This window comes from Mytilus californianus, unplaced genomic scaffold (assembly GCF_021869535.1).
Source record: "Mytilus californianus isolate M0D057914Y unplaced genomic scaffold, xbMytCali1.0.p SCAF_15, whole genome shotgun sequence".
In the NCBI taxonomy this organism is placed as follows: Eukaryota; Metazoa; Mollusca; class Bivalvia; order Mytilida; family Mytilidae; genus Mytilus; species Mytilus californianus.
The window spans coordinates 25,504,937-25,527,645 of NW_026262637.1; the positions used below are offsets into that span (position 1 = coordinate 25,504,937).

General features: G+C 33.3%; 1 protein-coding gene across 1 annotated transcript; it reads right to left on the minus strand.

Annotated features, from left to right (window-relative positions):
* Window positions 1-1,717: 1,717 nt before the first annotated feature.
* Window positions 1,718-20,082, minus strand: LOC127725736 (E3 ubiquitin-protein ligase rnf213-alpha-like). The gene is made up of 2 exons (XM_052232950.1): window positions 8,332-20,082; window positions 1,718-7,479 (listed from the first exon to the last, which is right to left on the minus strand). The coding sequence occupies exons 1-2, from the start codon at window positions 20,053-20,055 to the stop codon at window positions 7,363-7,365; spliced, it is 11,841 nt and encodes a 3,946-aa protein (XP_052088910.1). The 5' UTR covers window positions 20,056-20,082; the 3' UTR covers window positions 1,718-7,362.
* Window positions 20,083-22,709: the final 2,627 nt, after the last annotated feature.

The window sequence follows — 22,709 nt, forward strand, 5'->3', positions numbered from 1 at the left end:
ATTTTATTGAGCATAAAACTAATCCAAATGAAATTTTATTTTTTTGGATTTTCAAAAACTTGCAATTATCTTTTGGCAGAAATTTTAAAACAAAATAGTTATCTTGTTTGACCTGATTTAGTATAAACATTGTACACAAAATATCATAAAATGATCCCAGTTTTAGAAAGGAGCAACTGTTTAACCACCTTTATTTGATTTCATATTTCGCTGGAAACGATAAAGTTTGTACAGAGTTGTTGGTCGATCAACTATGTCGTAATTGTAAGAGTACACTTGACTGTGCAGTATATCCGAGGTAGTAAATGTACACCTTAGCTGTGAGTTATCTAGATTAAAGCAGAGTAAGAACAACGAGATTTTTCCTATTTCATATGTTAACACCTTTTCATTGTCCCATTAATGCATTTATTTCTGATATATTCTGGTTTACATATGTATATTTATTTACTTGAGTGATGATGCCTTTCCTCGAATGCTTAATATATGGTGCTCACACAGTACAAGTTGTACAGTGGTATTGCGATGGTATATCGCGACCGCGGTCTCAGTTTCCCTCCAAAATATCGTAAACATGACACTGTTACTGTTAATCCCCCATCACACTAGACCAAGACCATGAAGATCCCACTGCGATCTATTAAAAATTAAGATCGCGGTGAGATCGTGGTATGTTCGGCTTGAATATTCAATATTTCATAGTTTTCATGTTCATACCACGACATGGTTTGATCCTGATAAGATCCTGCTACGATTCCGCTACGACAGTGACACGTTCTAGTTGCGATCTTGTCACGCTCTTGCTACGTCTAATTAGACCTTACCACGACTTTCACGATCTCTGTACGCTTCTACCAAGACCTTCCCGATCACATTACGATCTAAATACGAGTTTACTACGATCTAACCACGACTCCACTACGTTGTCACTTCCCTCTTCGTCCCATATATTCACCAGTTTCCTTGAGAAAACATGCCACTAAAGGTACCAAAAACACTTAGAGGTCGTGGTGCTAAATGTAGAGGTATCAACAGAATGAGGTCGTAAAATTATCGTGGCTAGGAAGTAGTAGAATCGTAGTGAGGTCGTACTGAGGACGACAAGCACGTAGTAGCAGCCTATTATTATCTTCCTCATCATAGTATAATCGTATCAATATCGTAGTAGAAGCGTAATAAAGACATAGTAAAATCGGGATAGTCGCAGTGAAATCGTAATAAGGTCGCAGCGAAATATTTTCCATTGGCTTTCCCGATTGCACCACATTTCCAATACGATGCTTCTATGCCCATTCAGATCTTTCTATGTCCTTGCTACGACCTTTCTACGCTTCTACTACGACTAGTTTTGGCCACGACTGCACTACGAATGTTTTGAGCATGTTCAAAGTTGGTCGTGAACCTCCACGATCATGAAGACTTGGCACGTCCTTACTACGACCTTACCACGACCACACTACGACTTCCAAAATTATTCATAATTTTTGAGGTCGTAGCGGGATTGTGGTCCTAGTGTGATGGGGGTATTACTGTTACTGAAATTGTTATTTTACAATATATCTTTGAATATATATATATGATAATTGTAAATACTTTCCCTTATATATATGTCGTGAAATATACGTATTTACTTTTTTTTTTTATTAAAATATCTATTCAAAACTTTATATCGACAGGTATTTATGTTTTCTTATATTGGCATAAATAAAGTAAACACTTAAAGTAATGTTTTTTTTATTACAAAAGAATATGATTATAAATCAACAGATTTCTACAAAAAAGTGTGACAAGATTTATGTGGTTCATGATTGAGCCAAACATTTTGCTTGGATATCGAATAATGTTGTGACGTCCAATTTTCCCAAGATATTTCAAAGTACTTAATTTGCAAAATAAATACTGAAATATAGGTAGAACGCTATAGACCTATGCATATTTTACCTCCGTTATCTTTTTATTATGTTTATTCTTGAGATATAAGAACAAAAATTCATTTAAGCAGAATTAGAGATAGACCATTTCAACGCTAGCTAACTTTGACCGGAAAATATACACACAACAATATTCAATTCACACAACGATTTGCAGTACAGTTATAATCAGAATAGATTAAATTGAGATAAAAAATAATTAATGGAAAACAATTGTACATGAGTTACATATGCGTTTTGAACAGTAATTATAAGCAAAGATATGAATAATATACAAAAAGGATAACAGAAATTACAAAAAATATTAGACAGTACAACAGATCAAGCCAACCAACAACAATCACATGGTCTAAATAGCTTGACTTGGTACAGGCCTAAACATGTGGGGCAGTTAAGATCAGTTTAACGTGCAAACCAACCTCTCCCATAGCGTATCTAGACCATTTGTATTAAAAGGAAAGCATTTACTTGAGTAGATCTCTAATATAGTTTAAAAAAGATTTTAAAATAAGTCAACAATTATAAAGGCCTGGTTATTAGTCGTAATTTAAAAATCTACAAAGTAAAAAATGTTGATATTTACCGACATCTACAAAACCAACAGAACTACGGAAAACTACCAGGTACACCTGGAGATATAGAAAAATCCTTAAAAATGAATACCTCCATCGAAAATTTTACAAAAATCAACTGGCCAAATCTGCATTAATTCTTCAAGAGTACAATTTTAACTTCATGCAACGCGGTAAAAAATGTCTATTAAGTTAAATTGTGAGACACGTAAATATGTTAGATGAATATGTACACACTGAAATCGGTATTCCGTGTTAATGGTGTATAATTGTTTTGGGTTGTTTAGCAAGCGAGTTAATTTAAGATTTCTGATTTGATATATAATGCTTAAAAACCAGCAGCACATAATTGTAGTAAATACTTGATACGTAAATTATTCTCAAGTGAAAAAAATATATTTTGAGACAGTACATAAAAATAAAGCATATATATAATTACAACATCCAGTAAAAAGTTTTGATTAAAACTTTGAAGGTGAAATGATAAAAGCCATTGTCTGACCCCGAAAATGCAAAAATTTAAATCATTTAAGCCTATCAAACATGATTTGCTAGAGCCAATTGTGACTATGATGTCATAAACATGTCCAAAATGACATATCTGATCTAAAATGGCAATTTTACAGATAGATTTTGGACACATATATATAGGCTACGGCCTTGCACAAAAAAGATTTTTACACGTGTAAACAACGTTATAAACTACTGTAACATTTTGTAGCAAATGATCTTTTTGGGGAAAGCATTGGTTCACGATAAGATCTAAAAACGAGGCTATTTGGGTATTTTTGGCAGTATTGAAACCTTAATGCCAATATGTAAGACAAAAATACTGACATCTGAAGCAAACTAAATATTATTGTTATATACATATACACATTCATGGATCTACAATCTGTCGATACCTGTATCTTGGCATTGCACAAGGTCATGTTTGTCTCTGACTGTTTATGACGTCTTTACACTAAATCCATTGGATGTTGGATGTGTAAAGATTGATAATTTAGTCTTAGATGCATGCTTTTTTTATTAGTTGTTAGTGGCTTTGAACTAGCTGCCAGGTACTGCGAGTACTCTCAGATCTGTACTTAGTGTCTTTTTGTTGTTTGGATGTACAAAAATACCCGGCCACGTCCACTTGTATTTGTAGTATTTGTATTTTTATCCATCTGATGAGTTAAGCCTCTGTCAACTGATTTTTATAGTTCGTTCTTATGTTGTAGTGTTACACAACTGTCCCAGGTTAGGGGGAGGGTTGGGATCCCGCTAACATGTTTAACCCCGCCACATTCTGTATGTATGTGCTTGTCCCAAGTCAGGAGCGTGTAATTCAGTGGTTGTCGTTTGTTTATGTGTTACATATTTGTTATTCGTTTATTTTTTGTACATAAATTAGGCCATTAGTTTTCTCGTTTGAATTGTTTTACATTGTCATTTCGGGCCTTTTATAGCTGACTGTGCGGAATGGGCTTTGCTCATTGTTGAAGGCCGTACGGTTACCTATAGTTGTTAATTTCTGTGTCATTTGGTCTCTTGTGGAGAGTTGTCTCATTGGCAGTCATACCACATCTTCTTTTTTATATCTGAAGTAAGTTTTTGAAAGCTTTAAAATATTTTTTTTTATTCCCGAATTCAAGTTACCAACAAAGTGGACTTATCATACCTTCTGCTTTGAAATATGCTATATAATGAACAAATCGAAACTGTTAATAGCGACCATAGATTTAAATAGTATGACTATCTATATCTATTTCAAATGCTATAACCCATTTAATACTATGTATGTAAAAGCTGTGCTTGAATTGCTGTCTTTTATAATGAGATAGACCAGAATTTACACAAATCTCTTGTATAAAAAGAAAACAGGCACATTTGAAATATGAAAATCCTCAAATTCAAAAGTGTTTGTCTTGCCAGACAAAAAGTAATCACACGCAAAATTTCGAAACAGATATGCAATTGAAAGGGGAATTAAAGATATTGCAAAAGGTCGACATACTCTAAAGAAGTCTATGCCAATGTGCATACATTACTAAAACATATTTTGTATGTCACATTTAAAAACTAAAATATGATAAAATTATTTGACATAAATCTGATATGGCTATTACCATATCTTGCGAACATAAGATAATAAGCACTAAAAAGTGAAATAACAAAAATACCGAACTCCGAGGAAAATTCTAAACGGAAAGTCCCTAAGCAAATGGCAAAATCAAAAGCTCAAACACATCAAATGAATGGATAACAACTGTCATATTCCTGACTTGGTACAGGCATTTTCTTATGTAGAAAATTGTGGATTAAACATATCGACAAAAATTAAAATAGTGACTTTACAAGCAATTGGCGAATTCAACGAAAAAGCTTTTTTCAAGTATATTCTTTTTCTATCAATGTCTCTTATGCCCCATACAACACTTGTAAAACTTCCAGACATTTTAATTTTGATTTTTGCTTAATGTTTAAATTTTAACAAATTAAAGCCAAATATATGAATTTCATCTTTAGCTGTCTTTTTTTATTCAGCTTGTTAGTCTATGGTTTGCTGTCTCATTGTCAAGTATTCTCTTCTCAAAAAGAAAGTTGTCACCCATGGAACGGTTGAAAAAAAAAACGTTTTCACAATAATACAACTGGTTGCATATTTTTATATACTGCACTCTGACAGTTTTAGTGAAAATATTCTAAAAGATGAAAAATCTTGAAAATGAGCACGAATACAACCTTATTTATAATCTAGTCGTAGGTGTCTGCGGAACAAAAGTATTGTTATTATGAGTAAATAATACCACGACTAACAGTAAAACAATACATGTAAATACATTGCAAGTTGATCATTTATAATAGAGATACAATTGCAATTTTAGTGACCAAGTCACAACTTCGATTGACCCGTCGCACAAAGCGCGTCATTTCACTTCCAAAAGACGTACATCAGACTATTAAGATTTTGTAATGAAGTGACATATATCAAAATTATAATCAAATCAAATCAGATTATTTATAGTTTAAAATCCAAGTATTGGATTGTTACCAAGACATACCTGACATACAAATGACAATATTTACAAACATACAAAATTCGAATTAACAAACATTAATTATATATAAGTATATCATATATTTAGATATTTCATTTTAGCGGAGGTGGTATTTTTGTAAATTTGAAAATAAAAGTACAATATTCCTCATACATTTGTTATATATAATAAACTAATATAGTAATGAAAACAGGGATGTTATTTTTGTGGTATACTAACTAATTCATTAAGCCTAAATAATTATTGTTTTTAAAAAATATAACCAAGAAAAATATTAATAATATTCTCCAGCCTTTATGACATGTTGATATCTAATTGTAATAATAAATAATAAACTAGCAGACATTTAAACAACAATAGAACAATTTTTAATTAGTTTTCTAAAGTGACTTTTACAGGACAGATCTGTTGACCGTCTGCTTATATTTGATTATCTATTTACATCCTATAAGTGTGTTCGTCTGCTTGCATTTGATTCACGTATAACATTATGTACACAACGTCCATCTTTCTTGAAACACATAAATATTGACTAATACTAAATAAAACGACAATCTTCTGGAAAACAGCTGTTTTGTTTTGCCTTGGTTCTTGGTTCTTGCTAATCATTCTAGAACTATGACTACTAACAGTGATATCAACTAATGATAATGATGACAATACACACAATTATAGTTATTATACATTGGAAGAAGGAAGAATGAATCCATGTTAAAATTCACTAACTAGACTCACACTGTTGCTATCTATGAAACTTTATCTTTTATACAAATTTTAGGGTTGTTTAATATCTATATTCATTTCAATGCGTTAATTATGAAAATGAAAACTTGCAACCAGTAAAAGAATTGCATACAATTTCAGTGTTGAATTTGGGATTATTTCGAAATACTTAAATGCTGTTTGAGTAAATTAACTTAAAGTATTGACCGATCATGAGTTTATACACTTTATTATGAACTATTACTATCAAACTTTCATTTTCAATAATTTTTGGGATACGAACAAATCCAATTCTTAGAAATAATTGTAAATGAAAAAAAAAATGAAATGCTTCAACGAATAGATTTATATTATACCGTTATTATACATTTCAATACCATTAACTTTCCAGCGGCATTCCAAATTAATCGCCTTACATATTTGTCACAACTAGCAGAACCTACATATTGTATTATTATTGTGAATAGTTTCCTTTCCTGAATAGGCATGCAGTAATCAACACTGGACCGTAAGCAAGTTACACTTGTAAAATTCATATATAAGTAAACAAATATTTATAACAGTAACTATGCTATTATCAAATCTTTTTTACATTGATGGTTATTTAAAATGACAATCAGGCAACTGTAATGACACAATCAAAGTTTTTTTTGGTCAGAAATATAGTCTATCAAATAGAAATTACTTGTTTTTATGTAGAAATCATGATATTAAAAAACACAAGTTGATTCTCATATAATATGGTGAATTAAAAAAAAAGCATTCTATAATGTAAGATAAAATAAACACGTTAATAATAACATGGTCATCGAAATGATCAGAACAAAATATGTACATATGGGTAAACAAATATTTTTAAAATGCTACCCAATTTGTTATCTATATGACAAAGGAATAAAAAATTGAGTACATGTAGTCTACAAAAATATTTCTAACACAGACTAAAATTTCACATATTTGACAAATCGTTTTGTTTTTATTCAGTCAAATGCAAATATGTGTAATGCATATGAATTTTTACCTGTATAATTTTGAAGTTGATCCTCGCAAAAGTACAAAGTACACGTATAATTATTTAGAGCAATGGTTTTCTTATGACCTGAAAGTTCCTTTGGTTTTTCGACCTCTTCGTTTTTGTTGCTCTTTTGGTCGGTTAGTTTTGTATGACGATGCTATATCTGCTATTCTTATATCTTTCAACTTTGAAGCCTGAAAGAGTATATTGTAAAACTGCTATTTAAAATCATAAAAAATAATAAAAACAAATGCAGGTAAAATTATATATTGATAAGGGAGCTGTTTTTTTCTGTAAGAAATATTGTGTTTCACTGTACTACCTCAACATTCGAAATACCAAACGAAAGACAGAGAACATATATCGTGTGCCTAATCGTTAAAAAGCCCAGATGAACAGAATAAAAATGATAAAGCTATGTTTCTTGGATCAAAGATTATTTTATCAATATGTCAAAATCTAAGCCGATCAACTGATATGACAGCCATTTCGATAAATTAATGTTATCCATGTATATAATTGGCTGATTTCTACCATTTAGTTGTTTAATGAATAGCTGAGAGATCACATGATGTGAAAGAGAGGCGAAAGATACCAGAGGGACATTCAAACTCATAAGTCGAAAAAATAAAATGACAACGCCATGGCTAAAAAAGAAAAAGACCAACAGACAAATAATAGTACACAAAACAAGTTTCGTTCAAGGTTTCTTAATCATGCTGTTAAGTTAATCAAATTCGAGCTGATATTTGAGATATATATTTATACCTTCGATTTATCGAATAACTGCCATCTGCCGATAAATGAAGGACTTTTAGTTAATGGCTTGTGCTTCATGGTAAGTTTTGTTAGTTTATAAAGAACATGTGCAATTCAAACATAAAACAAATTGAAAAGAGACTGTTGGCAGCCTTATCACTTATAATTGAACTACAGATAATTCGACACTTTCTTAGCAGTATTCATATGTAAATTCAACACCATCTTTATTTTCCATTTATCATTGCCAGCCTGTATAGTTAAGTTATCAAATAATGATTAATCACCTCTATGGCTTTCCTCACTAGCTGTACACTATCATATATGTTCTCCACCAGAATCTGGCTAGACACAATGTCTTCTAAAGGCTTAGAACTTTCACCAACCATTACTTGACCTTTGACCAAATCACCCTCCCACCAAAGATCCTCATCTAAGATGTAATCAATTAAAGGCTGGTCTAATCGTATGTCCTGGCCCTTTAATGACAGACATCTATGGACGAATACTTTCAATGTGTGATCTAATTTTTCCAGGTATTTAATGTTGTCTTCCTGAGCTGTCGATAATCTATCCCTATCATCTTTACGTACCTGTTTTCGATATTGCAATTCTAACGAATCGACAACAATGTCTCCGTTAATTTCCTCCAACCACCTATACATGTCCACAATATGACACAATCTAACATCCTCTGGAAATATGTTCCTAAAAACGCCAGACACCATCCCAGTTACAGTTTTATATTGCTCTAGATAATCGACGATAGGTAAATCGGCAGTCACATCTGATTTAGCTCCAATTTTTCTCAATAAAGAAAGCACCATGCCAATATGTGTCAAAAGGTTACTAATGAGTGCTGTATCGGTTTCTTTCTTTTTTTCAATATTCTTTTTTACTTCATTTGATAGACGATCTTGTTCAATATCGCACTCTATTGCTTTCAGCAATTGGACGCTATTGTGATATAAATCATCTGTAAACATAACTGTTGGTATAGTTGGAATGTGAATTACAGATTTTCCTACGAGTACTTCGGCCTTAATCTCTTTTTCAATTCTTTCCAAATCAAAACTAATTGATTGTGCTAGACCATAACTAGTATCACACTGACAATACTGCAACCATTTATCCTGCCATTCAAACGTAATGAGATCTTTCCTTTTCAGATCTAACAACGATATTGCTTTATCTTTGATTTCAGGTTGATTTAGTGTTTCTGAGTTCTTACTGTTTGGCAAAGAAGAGGTGGCTTCATGTAAAATGGTATTTTGAATTTCACATAAGGAAATAAGTATTTTCTTTAAAACAGATTGATCATCAAGAATAGCACAGGCTCCCATCTTGACTGTAGGACACATTAATTCTATGTTCTCTATAGTATGATTTGAACCAAACATATTTATATTTTCAACCGATTTTATGTTGTTCCAAGTTTCCATGAAATCATCAAATGCTTTTCGTAAAATGTCACGACGTGTATCATCTGTTTCTCCGCTAATGAATTTGTCGCAAGTCATATCCTTAAATTCTAGTTTCCTATATCTGTAGCTACCGTATGTTATCACACATAAATGCCATCGTATTAGAGGCATAATATTTTGTGGCAATGCTAGTTTGTTTATATTTTTCAGTACAAGACCAAGCAAGCCACACATTGACTTATTTTCTCTTAATTCAATATCTGTTATAAGCAGATCTAAGGTAGGTGATGCAGGTGATCGAAAAAGCAAAACGGCATTTGAAAAGTCAACATCATAATGACATGGAACAATTTCAAGAACACAGTCTTCAATCGATTTGCTTTTATCTGTTTCAAAAGAAAAGTCAGCACGTCTCATGTTTTGAAGATGCATTATTCGATTTCGAAGAACCTTTTCAATTATAAGTGTATGACTTGTCAGAAGATCTTCGATGCAATTTTCAGATAAACATATTTTGTTCTTTCCCATTAACAAATCTTTTGACAAAAATAAAATTCTGTGAAGTAATAAGCAGATATCACCAAAGCTTAATTGCAAAATATTCTTCAGATTTTGCCAATAATGTACTAATTGTTCGACAACAATTTCAGAAACTTTTATTTCAGACATTTTTTGAAACTGTGTTACGCCAACCGCTTTTAAAACAACTTCCCCTGACATTTTAAAGAAATCCTTAAAATTTTCTTCTTCTGCCAATCCAAAGCCAAGACAACTTATTATTGAACTATACATAAGGATCTGTAGAACATTAATGCTTACTGGCTGTATTTTCGTCAAAATTTTGGACCAATCTTCCATTTTATGTAATGAACAAATATCCAACAACGGTATGAACAGTTTTGTGAATTCTTTAGGGGCTTTGAGTAGTTTATACCATATGTTTTCTTTGCATCCACCAGACACAATTGCTCCAGTCATATGTAACATTATTGAAACCATGTGGGGAATAGGAGGCATAACTGCGACTGATAATTCAAATATGTTAAGTTTAAATTGTGTTCCCCCTAAAAGATGAGAAAAGATCAACTTCATATCAGATGAAAAGTTAGATTTCTCAAAAATTAATCCAAGACGAGAAGCTAGTTCATGTTCACTGTCTGTGCTCTCTTTTAAACATTTATGCATGTAAAACTTTTGTGCAATAACACACAACAAAATAAATGTGTTATCAGATGGTTTAGATATAATGTCAAGAAGTTTATTAGTATTTTGTTTAATTGTTGCCACTTGTGTAAGGCAGTTGTAATACTGATCTTGATCGACGTACTGGCAAAACGGATTGAAAACTTGATACATCCCTACTCGATCTGTATTCCACGAAACGGCATGTAAAGCTGGTATTGATTGCCCTATTCTGCAACAAATATACTCTATGTTTTCCTGACCTGATATTTTTTCAAATGTTTTCAAAATGAAATGAAGTAGCTCACTGGTCAGCAAGTAGGTGAACGTATTTCCTTCTGTTATACACAGGAGAGAATTTACATGAGCAGACAATAATTCTACTGTTGAAGTATCATAGTTGTTTGACTTTAATATGTCTGCATATGTTTTCAAAAATTTTCTTAAAAATGCAACGGCCATGACGCTTTGAATAGAAAGGATGCCTTCGCTGGCTTTTTGAAAAGCATATGATAAATAACCAAGAAGTTCACAAGAACTTGAATTCACGCTACGTATCATTTCAGCATCAAGATTTACTGCATATTCCTCCAACACGTCCGAAAGCAATATAGGAAAGGCCATGTTCTTTTCATCTGAAAAGTCTAAAGCAGTGAGATATTCATCAAAACACGTTGCAAAAGAAACATCCTCTTCTTCTTCAAAGCTGTCAGAAAGAAGATCCATATAGGGATTTTTCTCATCCTCCTCAACGTCTATCATCACTGCAAATTTCAAGATTTGTCCAAAATGACTGAGCTGTTTATCAAAAATATCCCCTTTAGAGACTTTTGCGAGGACAAAATTTAATGGTCCGTCGTTTTCAGAGTTCGAAACCAGACATCTGACTATGTACGAACAGAATAACTTTTGCAAGACAAATGGGTTAGCCTTGTTTTTGCATTTGATGTCGGATAAAACATCAAAGAGGAAACAACACAATTCTTCGGTGTCAATTTTTCCATCGCAATTTGATATTATATTTCCGATTTTAAGGATATAATCAGTGGGAGTCACATCTATCGACAAAAGTGTTTCAGAAATTTCTTGACATAGTTTAACAGCAACGAGTTCTTCTGTTTCACAAGAAACAATGAACGCTAGTGGTAGCATTTGTTTTACCAAGAATAACCAAGCATGAAGTGACATTCTATCCAACAGATTTTGCTGAGGAATTAATGATGCACAGACATATTTAACAAACTTCCTTTTATCAAATTTTGATGAATTGTTTTGTTGCTCTAGTTGAGAAATGTCCGTTGTTTTCTCATCGAACATAACACTAGCATCTGTGTAAGGAATGTGTAACGGATTGCTTGTTGAATCCGTAAGATCTGTATTTTTCTCCTCTGATAACGTATGTTCAGTCACAGTATCCCTAATTTCTTCATGACTTATATTGTTTAGGTTATGGATTGTTTCTTCTGCTCCTAAACAAAGTTGATTTTCATCTAAAATATCAACGTGTTTTGTTTCCATTTCGCATTCATCGACACTTTCAATACTTTCGGATTTAACATTTGGTTCTTGCCTCATGAAAACATTAAAAAACTCTTTCCCATCGTCGATAAAATTCCAAGTTATATCGTTTGCATTGTTTGCTAATTCAGCCATTTGACAGATTGCTGTTATTGCTGATCCATATACCCAAAGGGAAGCGTGCAACGATCCAGCTAACGTTTTAAAATCGACATCGGGCATATCTTCAATTTCAAGATAGTTTGTCAACGCCCATTTAAAAACGGAAATTCTTCGGTCTTCAGCCATTGATTCCATTAAATGAAATGACTGAATGTTACAAAAGTCATGAATAAAATCATTTTTGCATCCTTCATAATTAACAGCTGCAATGATTTTAATTGCATCTAGACAGATAATGTCAGCACAACCGGAATATGCATTTTCAAACAAATCAATAGGCATTTCTTCATCTGTGTTTATTTCTGTTTTTACACGAAGCTGTCTTACTATATCCATAAACTCAGCTCTCCTGAATTCAATGAGATTCATAATCATTCGACTTCCTGGCATTTTCATGATTAAAAAGTTAGTATCACATGAATAACACTCTGGCCCGGTTGGTTCTGGTATATGCTCAACGTTAAGATTTTCATCAAAGTGGACAAAGTTTCTCCAAACTTGCTGTCGTTCAGTTGTGAATTGATCATCAACAAAAACTGGACTTAGCAGATTTAATTGCATCAGTTGATATAAGTACATCGCGAGTGGCGATTTAATGATGTCTTGAATGTTTTTTTCTAGTGCATTTATATATGTGGCAGAATGAAGCAATGCTTGTGAATCGTTTGCTACACAAATGCACCAATTGCCGGTCTTCAGATAAGTTGACTGAATGTATGTAATGATCAGTTCTTTTATAACTTCTATTGCAAAACCACACGAATGCATCGAACTTAGAACTTCTTCCAGATTTAATAGCGAATTTTGTTTTGATGTAAATTGTATTCTTGATAATGCCCAAAATAATGATTCATTAATGAAATTCTTCAGATCTTTTGTTTTGACGATTTGGAGTTTTGTATTGTTGTAGAAATGCGGCAAATTAGACTCTGGCTTTGCAATAGTGTCTAAAAAGAGCAGGTTCCAGCCAGATAAGAAATTTAAAGGTACATCACAGCTCACAAATCTTTCTAAATGGACAACCATGCATACTTTCTTCTCTATAGTTTCAGGTGCATCCTTTTGTCGTTTTAACTCTCGTAGATATTTCTCGATGATTACTTTAGCCAAAAGTATATGTTGCCAATCACTTGAATACAGACATTGAAGTATCAATAGATCGTCACTTGAATGAAAAAAGTCTTCAACTCTCGATGAAAATTGCTTTTCAGATTTGAAAACTGCTAATTTGTCTCTTTGTATCCTTTTTGATTCAAACTTGTTCGGAATGTTGGAATGAATACTCGAGTAAGTGAAAATGCAAAACAAGCTGCTGTTTTGACTAGGAAAATTCGTGTTCTCGAAATAGTGTTTGATTCCATCATGTAAAGGAAGTGACAAGAATTGGTTAGTCGAATCTGAAAACAGAAATGGATGTTTTTCCGCAAAAACACTATCCTTTCCTCGAATAATAACTTCGGGAGGAATAAGCCATAATAAGGATTTAAACGCATTTGTTCTCAAATTTTCATCCGTAGCGATATCCGACGATGTTATTTGTTTGCAATGAACAACTAGTGATACCAAAAAATCTCTGCTAAACAAAGGAATGATATCACTGGGAGAGAACTCATGATATGGTATTTGACACAGATCTGACACATTATTCGAAAGTTCATCTACAACCTTCTGAAAAGTATCATTTTCGAGTAAGTCCGAAAACTTGAATTGTTGTTTCTCAAATCGGTTAAGGAAAGGTGGGTCAGAATAATCTAATTTGGTCTCCTCAACTAGAACTATACATTTAAAGCTGTCGTGAACATGACACATAGGGTTACTGTAATGTCCTAATGCTACTCGACAATTCTTCTTTTTGCCCACTATGGTGTAATTTTGATTTAGCATGTCATAAAGACTACCATATATTGATTCAAGATCTTTTAAAATGAGCACCATCCCTTGTTCCATACATAGAATGATTCTGCTCAAAATCCTGTAATTATAATCATCGCTCAAATCTTCTTCAAAGCTACTTCCAAAAATGATTTCGAATGGCAAGTTCATACTGGTTAATTCCCTTTCCAAAACGCTTATAACAGTATCTCCATTCGTTATCAACATAAGGTGTCGACATGCCTTGTCGTTCATATTTTCAGTTATTAATTTCATGACTGGTATATGTTGTGGTTTAATTTCAGGAATGTATTTTTGAAATGTATTAATTATATATTGCTGCTCAGTTGGAAGACCCCCAAAGTTTCTCAATATTCCTGTTAAAATTATTTCGGACAAATCGTCATCATCGCAGCGACCGATGTCATCTATTTTGCGCCCCACATATTTTATAAGGGAATAAAAGTCTCTAAGACCGTGAAAATGTTGGTATCGTTTCTCTTTGGAACAATATTCATAATATCCTTCAGCAAGTCCTTCCAATAGTTTGTTTAGTTTTTCCTCCCATAGTGAATGCTTTTTATCATTACTTTGTAAATTGATATTACCGACTTTCATCTGTTTCTTTTTTTTCATAATGCTTGAACTGATAGATTTTCCGGTATACTTTAACTCTTGAAGATCCATGTCCGGTCGTGAAAGATGAATTGCTCTGTTCATTTTAGCGGCGTCCAATGCCCAGTTTGATATTCCAACCACTGCGATGTTTAAATCTTTACCATTTGCAGGTTCTATCAATCCATGCAGAACTTTTAATGGATTAAATCGAGATATTTCTGCAAGCCCTATTTCATCTAGGATAACGACAGATAAGACATCTTTTTCGTCATTATGCAGCTGGTATTTTTCAGCTTTCTCAAACACTTTGATAATTCCATCAGATGTTGATGATTCTGAGCCTTGAAATGAAACGCAAAATAACTGTGGCATACCTTTAAACAACACATCTGTTGAGTCTTTGCCGCGTAAATTGCTCCGGATTAGCTGCATAGACAATGATTTGCTGCATCCGGGCTTTCCAACAAGAAAAATTGGTATTTTGCTCAGTATACAAACTAATAACATGAAAACATTTTCTTGTAAAGCAGTGTTTAAAGCAGTTCCTTCTGGAAGGTCTGTCATTCTATGCAAAATATCTTCTTGTTCCTTTAAAACGATATTTAAAATATCTGCTTCAGAAAATTTAAATCCACGTGACGACAAGATATCGCTTATGCCCTTTCTATACGTGCATCGAACTGAACCTATCGGAAAACGACTGTGATAACAAACTGCTAAGCCCAAAATGATTGCCTTTATGTTTCTTATTCGTATGCCTTCATTGTTGCGTGAATATTGACATGAATCTTTCTTTTCCAGAAATTCATCAAACCATTTTACAAGGCGCCGGCAACGGTCAACATCTCGCAAACTTACACAATATTCATTAATTTCTGCTGATCTCACAAACTTTTGTGACATATCCAGGAGGCATGCAAATAATTCTGTAAACCAGTCCTTGTGAAATAAAGAGCTTATCATTTTAAATATGTATGACTTTTCATCTAACTCACTAAGACTTCCATAGTCCCAGACATAATCTATGAGAGTTTCTGGTAAAGGATGTACTCTGTAAACAAGACGAGAAAGTTCGTCTGTTTTAATCTTAAGTCCTTGCAAACCTGCTGTCATGATCGCATCCGTCTTTCTCAGTCTGTATGGGTTGCATGCTGCCAGAAGAATTAAATTTGGTGGCATTTGTATGCCCTGGCAAAAACGATGACAAATTGCACTTGTAATAAGTCCTAGGTGGTCACATGTATTTATTTCATCTAAGAACAACCAATATTGATTCTTAGTGAGTTTTCTAGCATTTTGGCTTGCTTCCTTTATTCTTTCTTTAATTTGATGCTCGTCTGTACCAGCATGAATTGAAAATACCTCAAACGCTACTCCACATATATTTGCTAGATAGCGAATAAGTGATGTTTTACCACAACCTGTTTCGCCCATAATTAAAATTGGAAGTCTAGTGTTGACTCTCAGAGATATTAAAATCATTTTTAGTAAATTATCTGGTGTTAAAGCATATTCTTGTCGCAGTACACACAGTTGATTCTTTGAAATTGTCGTCGTAAATCGTCTCGAGAGCAACAGAAGAATTTCTTCTAACTCTAAAGTAGACTTTTCATTAAAATCATCCAAATTGCTGCCTTGTCTCTTGAATAAATAATCAATTGGCTTTGGTACGTCTTTCAAATTTCTATATAAAGCTGACACCGTTTGGACATTTTGGTGAAACAAAATGACTAAATGATTACTGTCTTCCCATCTAATCATTCCAGCTACACGTTCAGCCAAAACTTCCGAGATATCTTTTGAACCGACATCAACAATAGTTGCTGCTTGGGTGGATCGGCATGTGTGTACAGATCTTGCAGAAAATTCTCGAGAAGTATTCATCAATGCCGTGAAAAGATCCGATTTCACAGAGGATTGTTCATCTCCAAGCATGGCATTTAAAGTTGAAGTTCTGAAAAACACACTTGCCGAAAGTTTTTTAAGTTGATCTGCCAGTACACGGATAAAAATATTAACTAATGTGTACGACATGTCTCCTGATGCTGAGAAATGTAACCGCAAAAGACTCCTGCATTCAGTATACGGAAGCGGTGCTAACTTGTTTTGACCTGTGAAGTATAGATCTTTTACATCTAAAGTTGCAGTGTCCATTGCTTTCAAATAATGACAGACAACTTGAACAGGACTGTTTATCTCTGAACTTATTTTCAGGTCATTATAATTATCCCATTCGATGTGTTTCCGCTGAAAACAAGTTACAACTGGTAGAGAATTTCTTAACGTGTCTTTGACTGTGTTGGCGATTTCAATGAACATTTTTTCACATTCTAGTGCGTAAGCGGTAGATCCTACTGAAACATGTCTCAGTACAATAAGCTCAAATAAAAACAGATCCAGTTCATATGGGTCATGGATGGTTCCTATATCAACATGCAAGACATTGTATGGTTTTATACATAGTTTCATTAATTCCTCAATGATAAGTAACCTATTCATTGGGCCGCTGATATGTATGCAAGTAGATCTGGTTTTTTCTTTGATAGCTGAACTTTGAATATATTCACTTTTTCCTAATCCTGGAACTTCAGAGGTAACGACAGATATGTGTGACCAATATTGTTTAAAGTATTCCTTAAGTTTCAACTCTGACATTGGAGGTGGTTTCTGAAGCAAGTCTGAAAACTGATCTAAAAATGGATGGTTTGAATGTCCTCTACACAAAAAGCATAGCAAATATTTTCCAGGTGGTAATTTTCTAATTTCGTCATGGAGCAAAAATTGAATATCTCCTTGGAGTTTTTCTATATTTGCTATAGCAAATAAAGCCTTTGGTCCTTCATCCTCTTTCAGAATACAACGTTGTAATAACAACTTTATCTCATCAAATGTGGTATCCTTACGACAGAATAATATTTGATGTGCCTCGGGAAACGTATTTGTGGTATTTATATAAAGTGCTAAAAGCGTTCTGATAACCAGAGGACTATCCTCCTCCAGTGACGTCATATATGGTTTTCCAGGCTGCACTTTATCAACCATTTTGATATACCCAGACGTGGTAACTGAAATTTTGCTTGGCGAAGTTAAATCAGAAAATAAAAAGTCTAATGTTTTCCCGATATTTTCAAGTATATCTTTCTGACTATCTAGAGAAGGTAAAGTACGATAAATTTCTGCCATATCTTCCAAACTTTTAGTTACTGGGTTTATAAATTTCAAAATTGCTGCAACGATATCTTCGTTTTTTGCATCACCATGTAGATAGCGATATAATTCGTACAACTGGTTTGAGTATAGGAAATTCATATAGTAATATCTATTTCGACAGTCATTTATTTCAGACATCCAACTGTCAAACTGATTCTGAAGCCTATTTATTAATGATAACATATCATCCTTTTTGCAGGTTTTGTCGTAGCTAGAAAATTCAAAATGACCTGATTCCTTAAGTCGCATACAAAGATGGGCTATTTCAAATGATTGATCAACAAGGTTAACAAATATTTGAAGTTGTTCTTTTCTTGTACTTTTCTTGGTTCTATCTTTTTCTTCTGCGTTCATCAACAGGAGTGCTCGACTACGCAGGTCGCTCAAATCCGCGTTGCTGTGCTTATGTTTTTTTTCATTCTGTTTATATTTCACAGAAACTATGCAGTTCTTCTGATGCAATGAGAAGAAAATAATTCCGTTCTTGACAATGTTATCGATAACTTCAACTGTACGTTCACCTCTGTTTGCAACATTTCTGTACAATGCAATTAAAGAATGGAGATTGTCTCTACAAACAACAATCTTTTCAGCAACATTTTGAATACCTGTATCTGTTGTTTGGCTTTGCAGTTTTTCAAACAACCCTGAGATGTCAATCTGAAAATCTCCTTTGAGAATTGGTTGAAAAAATCGTTTTACCTCAATTAAATCAGAAACAGTTGATTCTCGAACATACTGTTCCGAATGTTCCTCAACAGCATCGATCAGATTACGAATGTCTTCGTCAATTAATTCTCTCAGGAAGTCAAGTAATGATGTTGAGTTTTCAAGGGTTTGAAGAATATCCCTAGTTTCAACTTTTATAACTGCATGAATAGACTGTATCTCATCAAGTAATGGTGATATCTCATTTAGAGTAACATCCTCTAAATCACCATTTAAAATGTTTTCGAATTTCTTTATTGTGTCAAAGTACTTTGAACCTTCTTGGTTACAAAAATTAAAAGCTAAGGTAGCAGCTTTGATTGTTTGTACCGTTTCTGTGTACTGTCGGATATTTGAAAAACAAACAAGGCTACACCTAGATGTTTGCTGGAGGTGTACATTGGTTATTTTCTCTCCTATATCGATTTCAGTCTCCATGTTTTCAATTCCATCAATTATTTTATGGAGTTCAATAATTTTCTGATCTCTGCCATCTCTGCAGTCGAGCCATATTTCTTGGTATCGTTCTAAACATTCTTCCCCTAACATTGAAACTACTTGCATTACGTTTTTTAGTTTGTCAATTTGTTCAAAATTAAAATCAGCTTTTACATGACCAAATAGTACTGGAAGAGATATCTCATCGTAAGCGCCAGCGTCTGCAATTGGGACTTGTTTCTCGTCTTCAACTGGTACTTGTTTTTCTGCAGCAACTGGGACTTGTTTCTCACTGGCATTCAGAAAGAAATTGCTGACGATATTCCAAAATATTTTTGACTGAATTGCTTGCTGAATATTTTTACAGCATATTGCTACTTCCTCAATTATAGAGAAATCAGAAGTTGACATATAAAACTCATCCACAGTGAGCGATCCATGGGCAAGTTCGTGTGTTTTCTTTGAAACATACTCCAACACTTCCTTAATTAAAGGTCGGAGTTCCCAGATGTTATGTCCTTGCATTTGTTTGAAAATGTCCCCGACTAATTTCAAGTTCTTTTGGTAATTCGTAAGTTTTTGTTTACAATTATCCCATGCCATTTCTATACTCTTTACATCTACAACTGTTGATAACACCCTTTTTACTTCAATTTCTTTTGTTTTGAGATAAATTAAATACTGACATGAAATTGTGTTAGCTTTTATTACTGCAATTGTTTTTAGTAATGAATCCTCTGCTAACCTCACTTTTGGATGTTTTTTAATTTCTTCGCTTTTTCTTCCAAAAAGACTTAATATTTGAAACCAAAATTTGCTTTTGTCCATCACTTTGGTGAAAACTTTTTCAAAGTATTCACCTTCTGTTATGTCTGTCATATCAAGGGTAGTTTTGAGAATGGTAACAATAACTCTGAAAATGATATAATAATATATCTATATATTAAATGACAGATAATTCAGATCATCCATGAATCTTTTTCAAAATATTTTCTAACATGTTTTTAGAAAAAGATTTACATTTAAATGCAATTTTAGTGTATACGTAGTAGAACATTGATAATTTCATATAAATTGCACAATTCATGACTTTCGTAATACTTTAAAGTAAATATTTTTGGCTTTGAAAACTCGCAATTGAATCTACTGCTATAACTTTTGGAATTTCGATATACCTCTTTACTTGTGAAAAAGCGTACCCGTAGACAACCAATACGTTACTCCTGACAAGATTAAACTTTAATGTATTTCTTGTCTGTTTATATATGGTATAATAATGTATCAAACGTAATATATTCTACTAACTATAATCGCGCAGGGAGAGCAACATGGAAATCTGGTAGGGTTAGACTTGTTTTTTTTTAAGATCTTGTTTAATATAGGAAAGCAATACGTTGTGGTAACATGGTGAGCTTTCCTCAGCAGAAGAACGTATTGTGATCTCAGATTTGAGTATTTCAGTATTTACGACAACGATGTTGACTGCAATTTCTGCATATACAAACACAAAACGATTTATGAGATTATCTAAGGGTCGATTTAGTAAAAAGTTACTTTCGAAATGATTTTCATCAAAACTCACGCATTTTATAAAAAAAAGAATTCGATGATTTTGAAATGTTTCTCTCTTCCGCAGCAAATTATGCATTAAGAGAAAAGGGGATCGCTAGTTACCCCTCGAATTCCCTCTAGTCAATTAATGAAGATTGAAAATCTTCGGGTCCTTTTAAAAAAATCATAACATCTCGGACTTGAATAACGTTCAGGTATCCATAAACACCATGACCACAACAATCTTATTATGTTTACCTCGGATTTTCACACAATCAAATACTAGGCGATCAACGTTGGAAGCAATGAATGTATGATTAAATTGTATTTCTCCTATTCAGAAGGCATAAAACAAAATAGAAGGTTTTTTTGTCAATAGAGTAAGGAAGTAAGTTTGTATTGGTTCTGGACTCGTCAGACTTATATCATACAAACGATTTCTGCTCATAGTTGTTTCAAGCTTGTAATTAATTCAGATTAAGTATGATAATTAGACATGTGCGCATAAAATGTGCTTTCCATAACTGATGAACCTAAAATGTGCTCGCCATAACATGAACCTTTAAACATTTTCTTCCTCGGAAGCGGTTCAGCTGCTCTATTGTGAGCTTTAACAAAGCACGCCTAGTTTCCCAAACCTACTTAACATCTTGACATGGCTTAGTTCATGAATTCAGAGCAAGATTAACGTTCTCAGAAATCAACCAATCAAAAAATACTGGATTTGGTATTTCGAGCTCAAATTTTGTGTTCCGAGTACCGAGTAAAGTTTTATGACCGAGAGTCCTTGGAGTTCATGTAACGTTGTTCGGAAACAAAAACGAAAGATATAAGGCGTTGACAGTAGATTGTACAGTTTAATTTTCAACTTAACGCAAACAATGTTTGAGCGAAGTATGGGTAAATAAACTCATTATATATGCCAGGATTACAATTTCGTACGTCAGACGCGAGTATCGTCTATAAAAGACTCATCAGTGACGCTCGAAAAAAAACCCCAAATAAAGTACGAAGTTGAAGAGCATTGAGGACTCAAAATTCCGAGAGGTTTTGGCAAATAAAGCTAAGGTAATAACCTTAAAGGTACCAATTTGACTGCACCAAATGCGCATTTCTACACTTGATATCTATTCCTTGGGTAGAAAATCCTTGGTATTTAAAAAAATCAATGTTTTGTAAAACAGTTAATTTATAATTATGACCATACCAGAGATACCCTCAAAGAGTTTACCTCCACCAGTAGTGGCATCGACCCAGTAGTTGTAAATAAATTAGGCTGTAAGTTTTCTAGTTTGAATTGTTTACATTTGTCATTTCGGGGTCTTTCATAGCGGACTATGCGGTATAGGCTTTGCTCATTGTTGAAGGCCGTACGATGACCTATAGTTGTTAATTTCTGTGTCATTTGGTCTCTTGTGGAGAGTTTTCTCATTGACAATGATACCACATCTTCTTATTTTTATATCATCATAGATACCAAGTTTAAAATTTTGAACGCCAGATGCGCGTTTTGTCTACAAAAGACTCATCAGTGACGCTCGAATAAAAAAGTTAAAAAGGCCAAATAAAGTATGAAGTTGATGAGCATACAGGACCAAAAATTCCGAGAGGTGTTGCCAAAAAAACTAAGGTAATCTATTCATGGGGTAGAAAATTCCTAAGTATTTCGAAAGAATACCAGATACCAGGCTTAAAAATAGGAGGTGAAATAAAAACGATTAAGAATCCGCTGAAATTACAAAAAAAATATCATATTGCTCAATCCCTTCAAAACAACGTTTACTTTATTGATAAATAAATAGGATGATACAATCTATACACTTTAGTAAAGAGATGCTACTTATGATGTGATAAACATGCCAAAATTTAAATATTTAACCTAAAGTGGATGTAAACAGAATTATGTTTATGTCCCTTTTGGTCATAAAGCTCTTGAAGATTTTTGGGTTTTTTAACATCTTTAGCATTCCGATTTTATGATT

Coding starts and splice junctions, on each gene's coding strand:
- LOC127725736 (XM_052232950.1), bottom strand. CDS start 20,055: ATGACAGACATAACAGAAGGTGAATACTTTGAAAAAGTTTTCACCAAA. Junction 7,480..8,331: donor TAGTGAGGAAAGCCATAGAG/GTGATTAATCAT, acceptor ATACTCTTTCAG/GCTTCAAAGTTGAAAGATAT.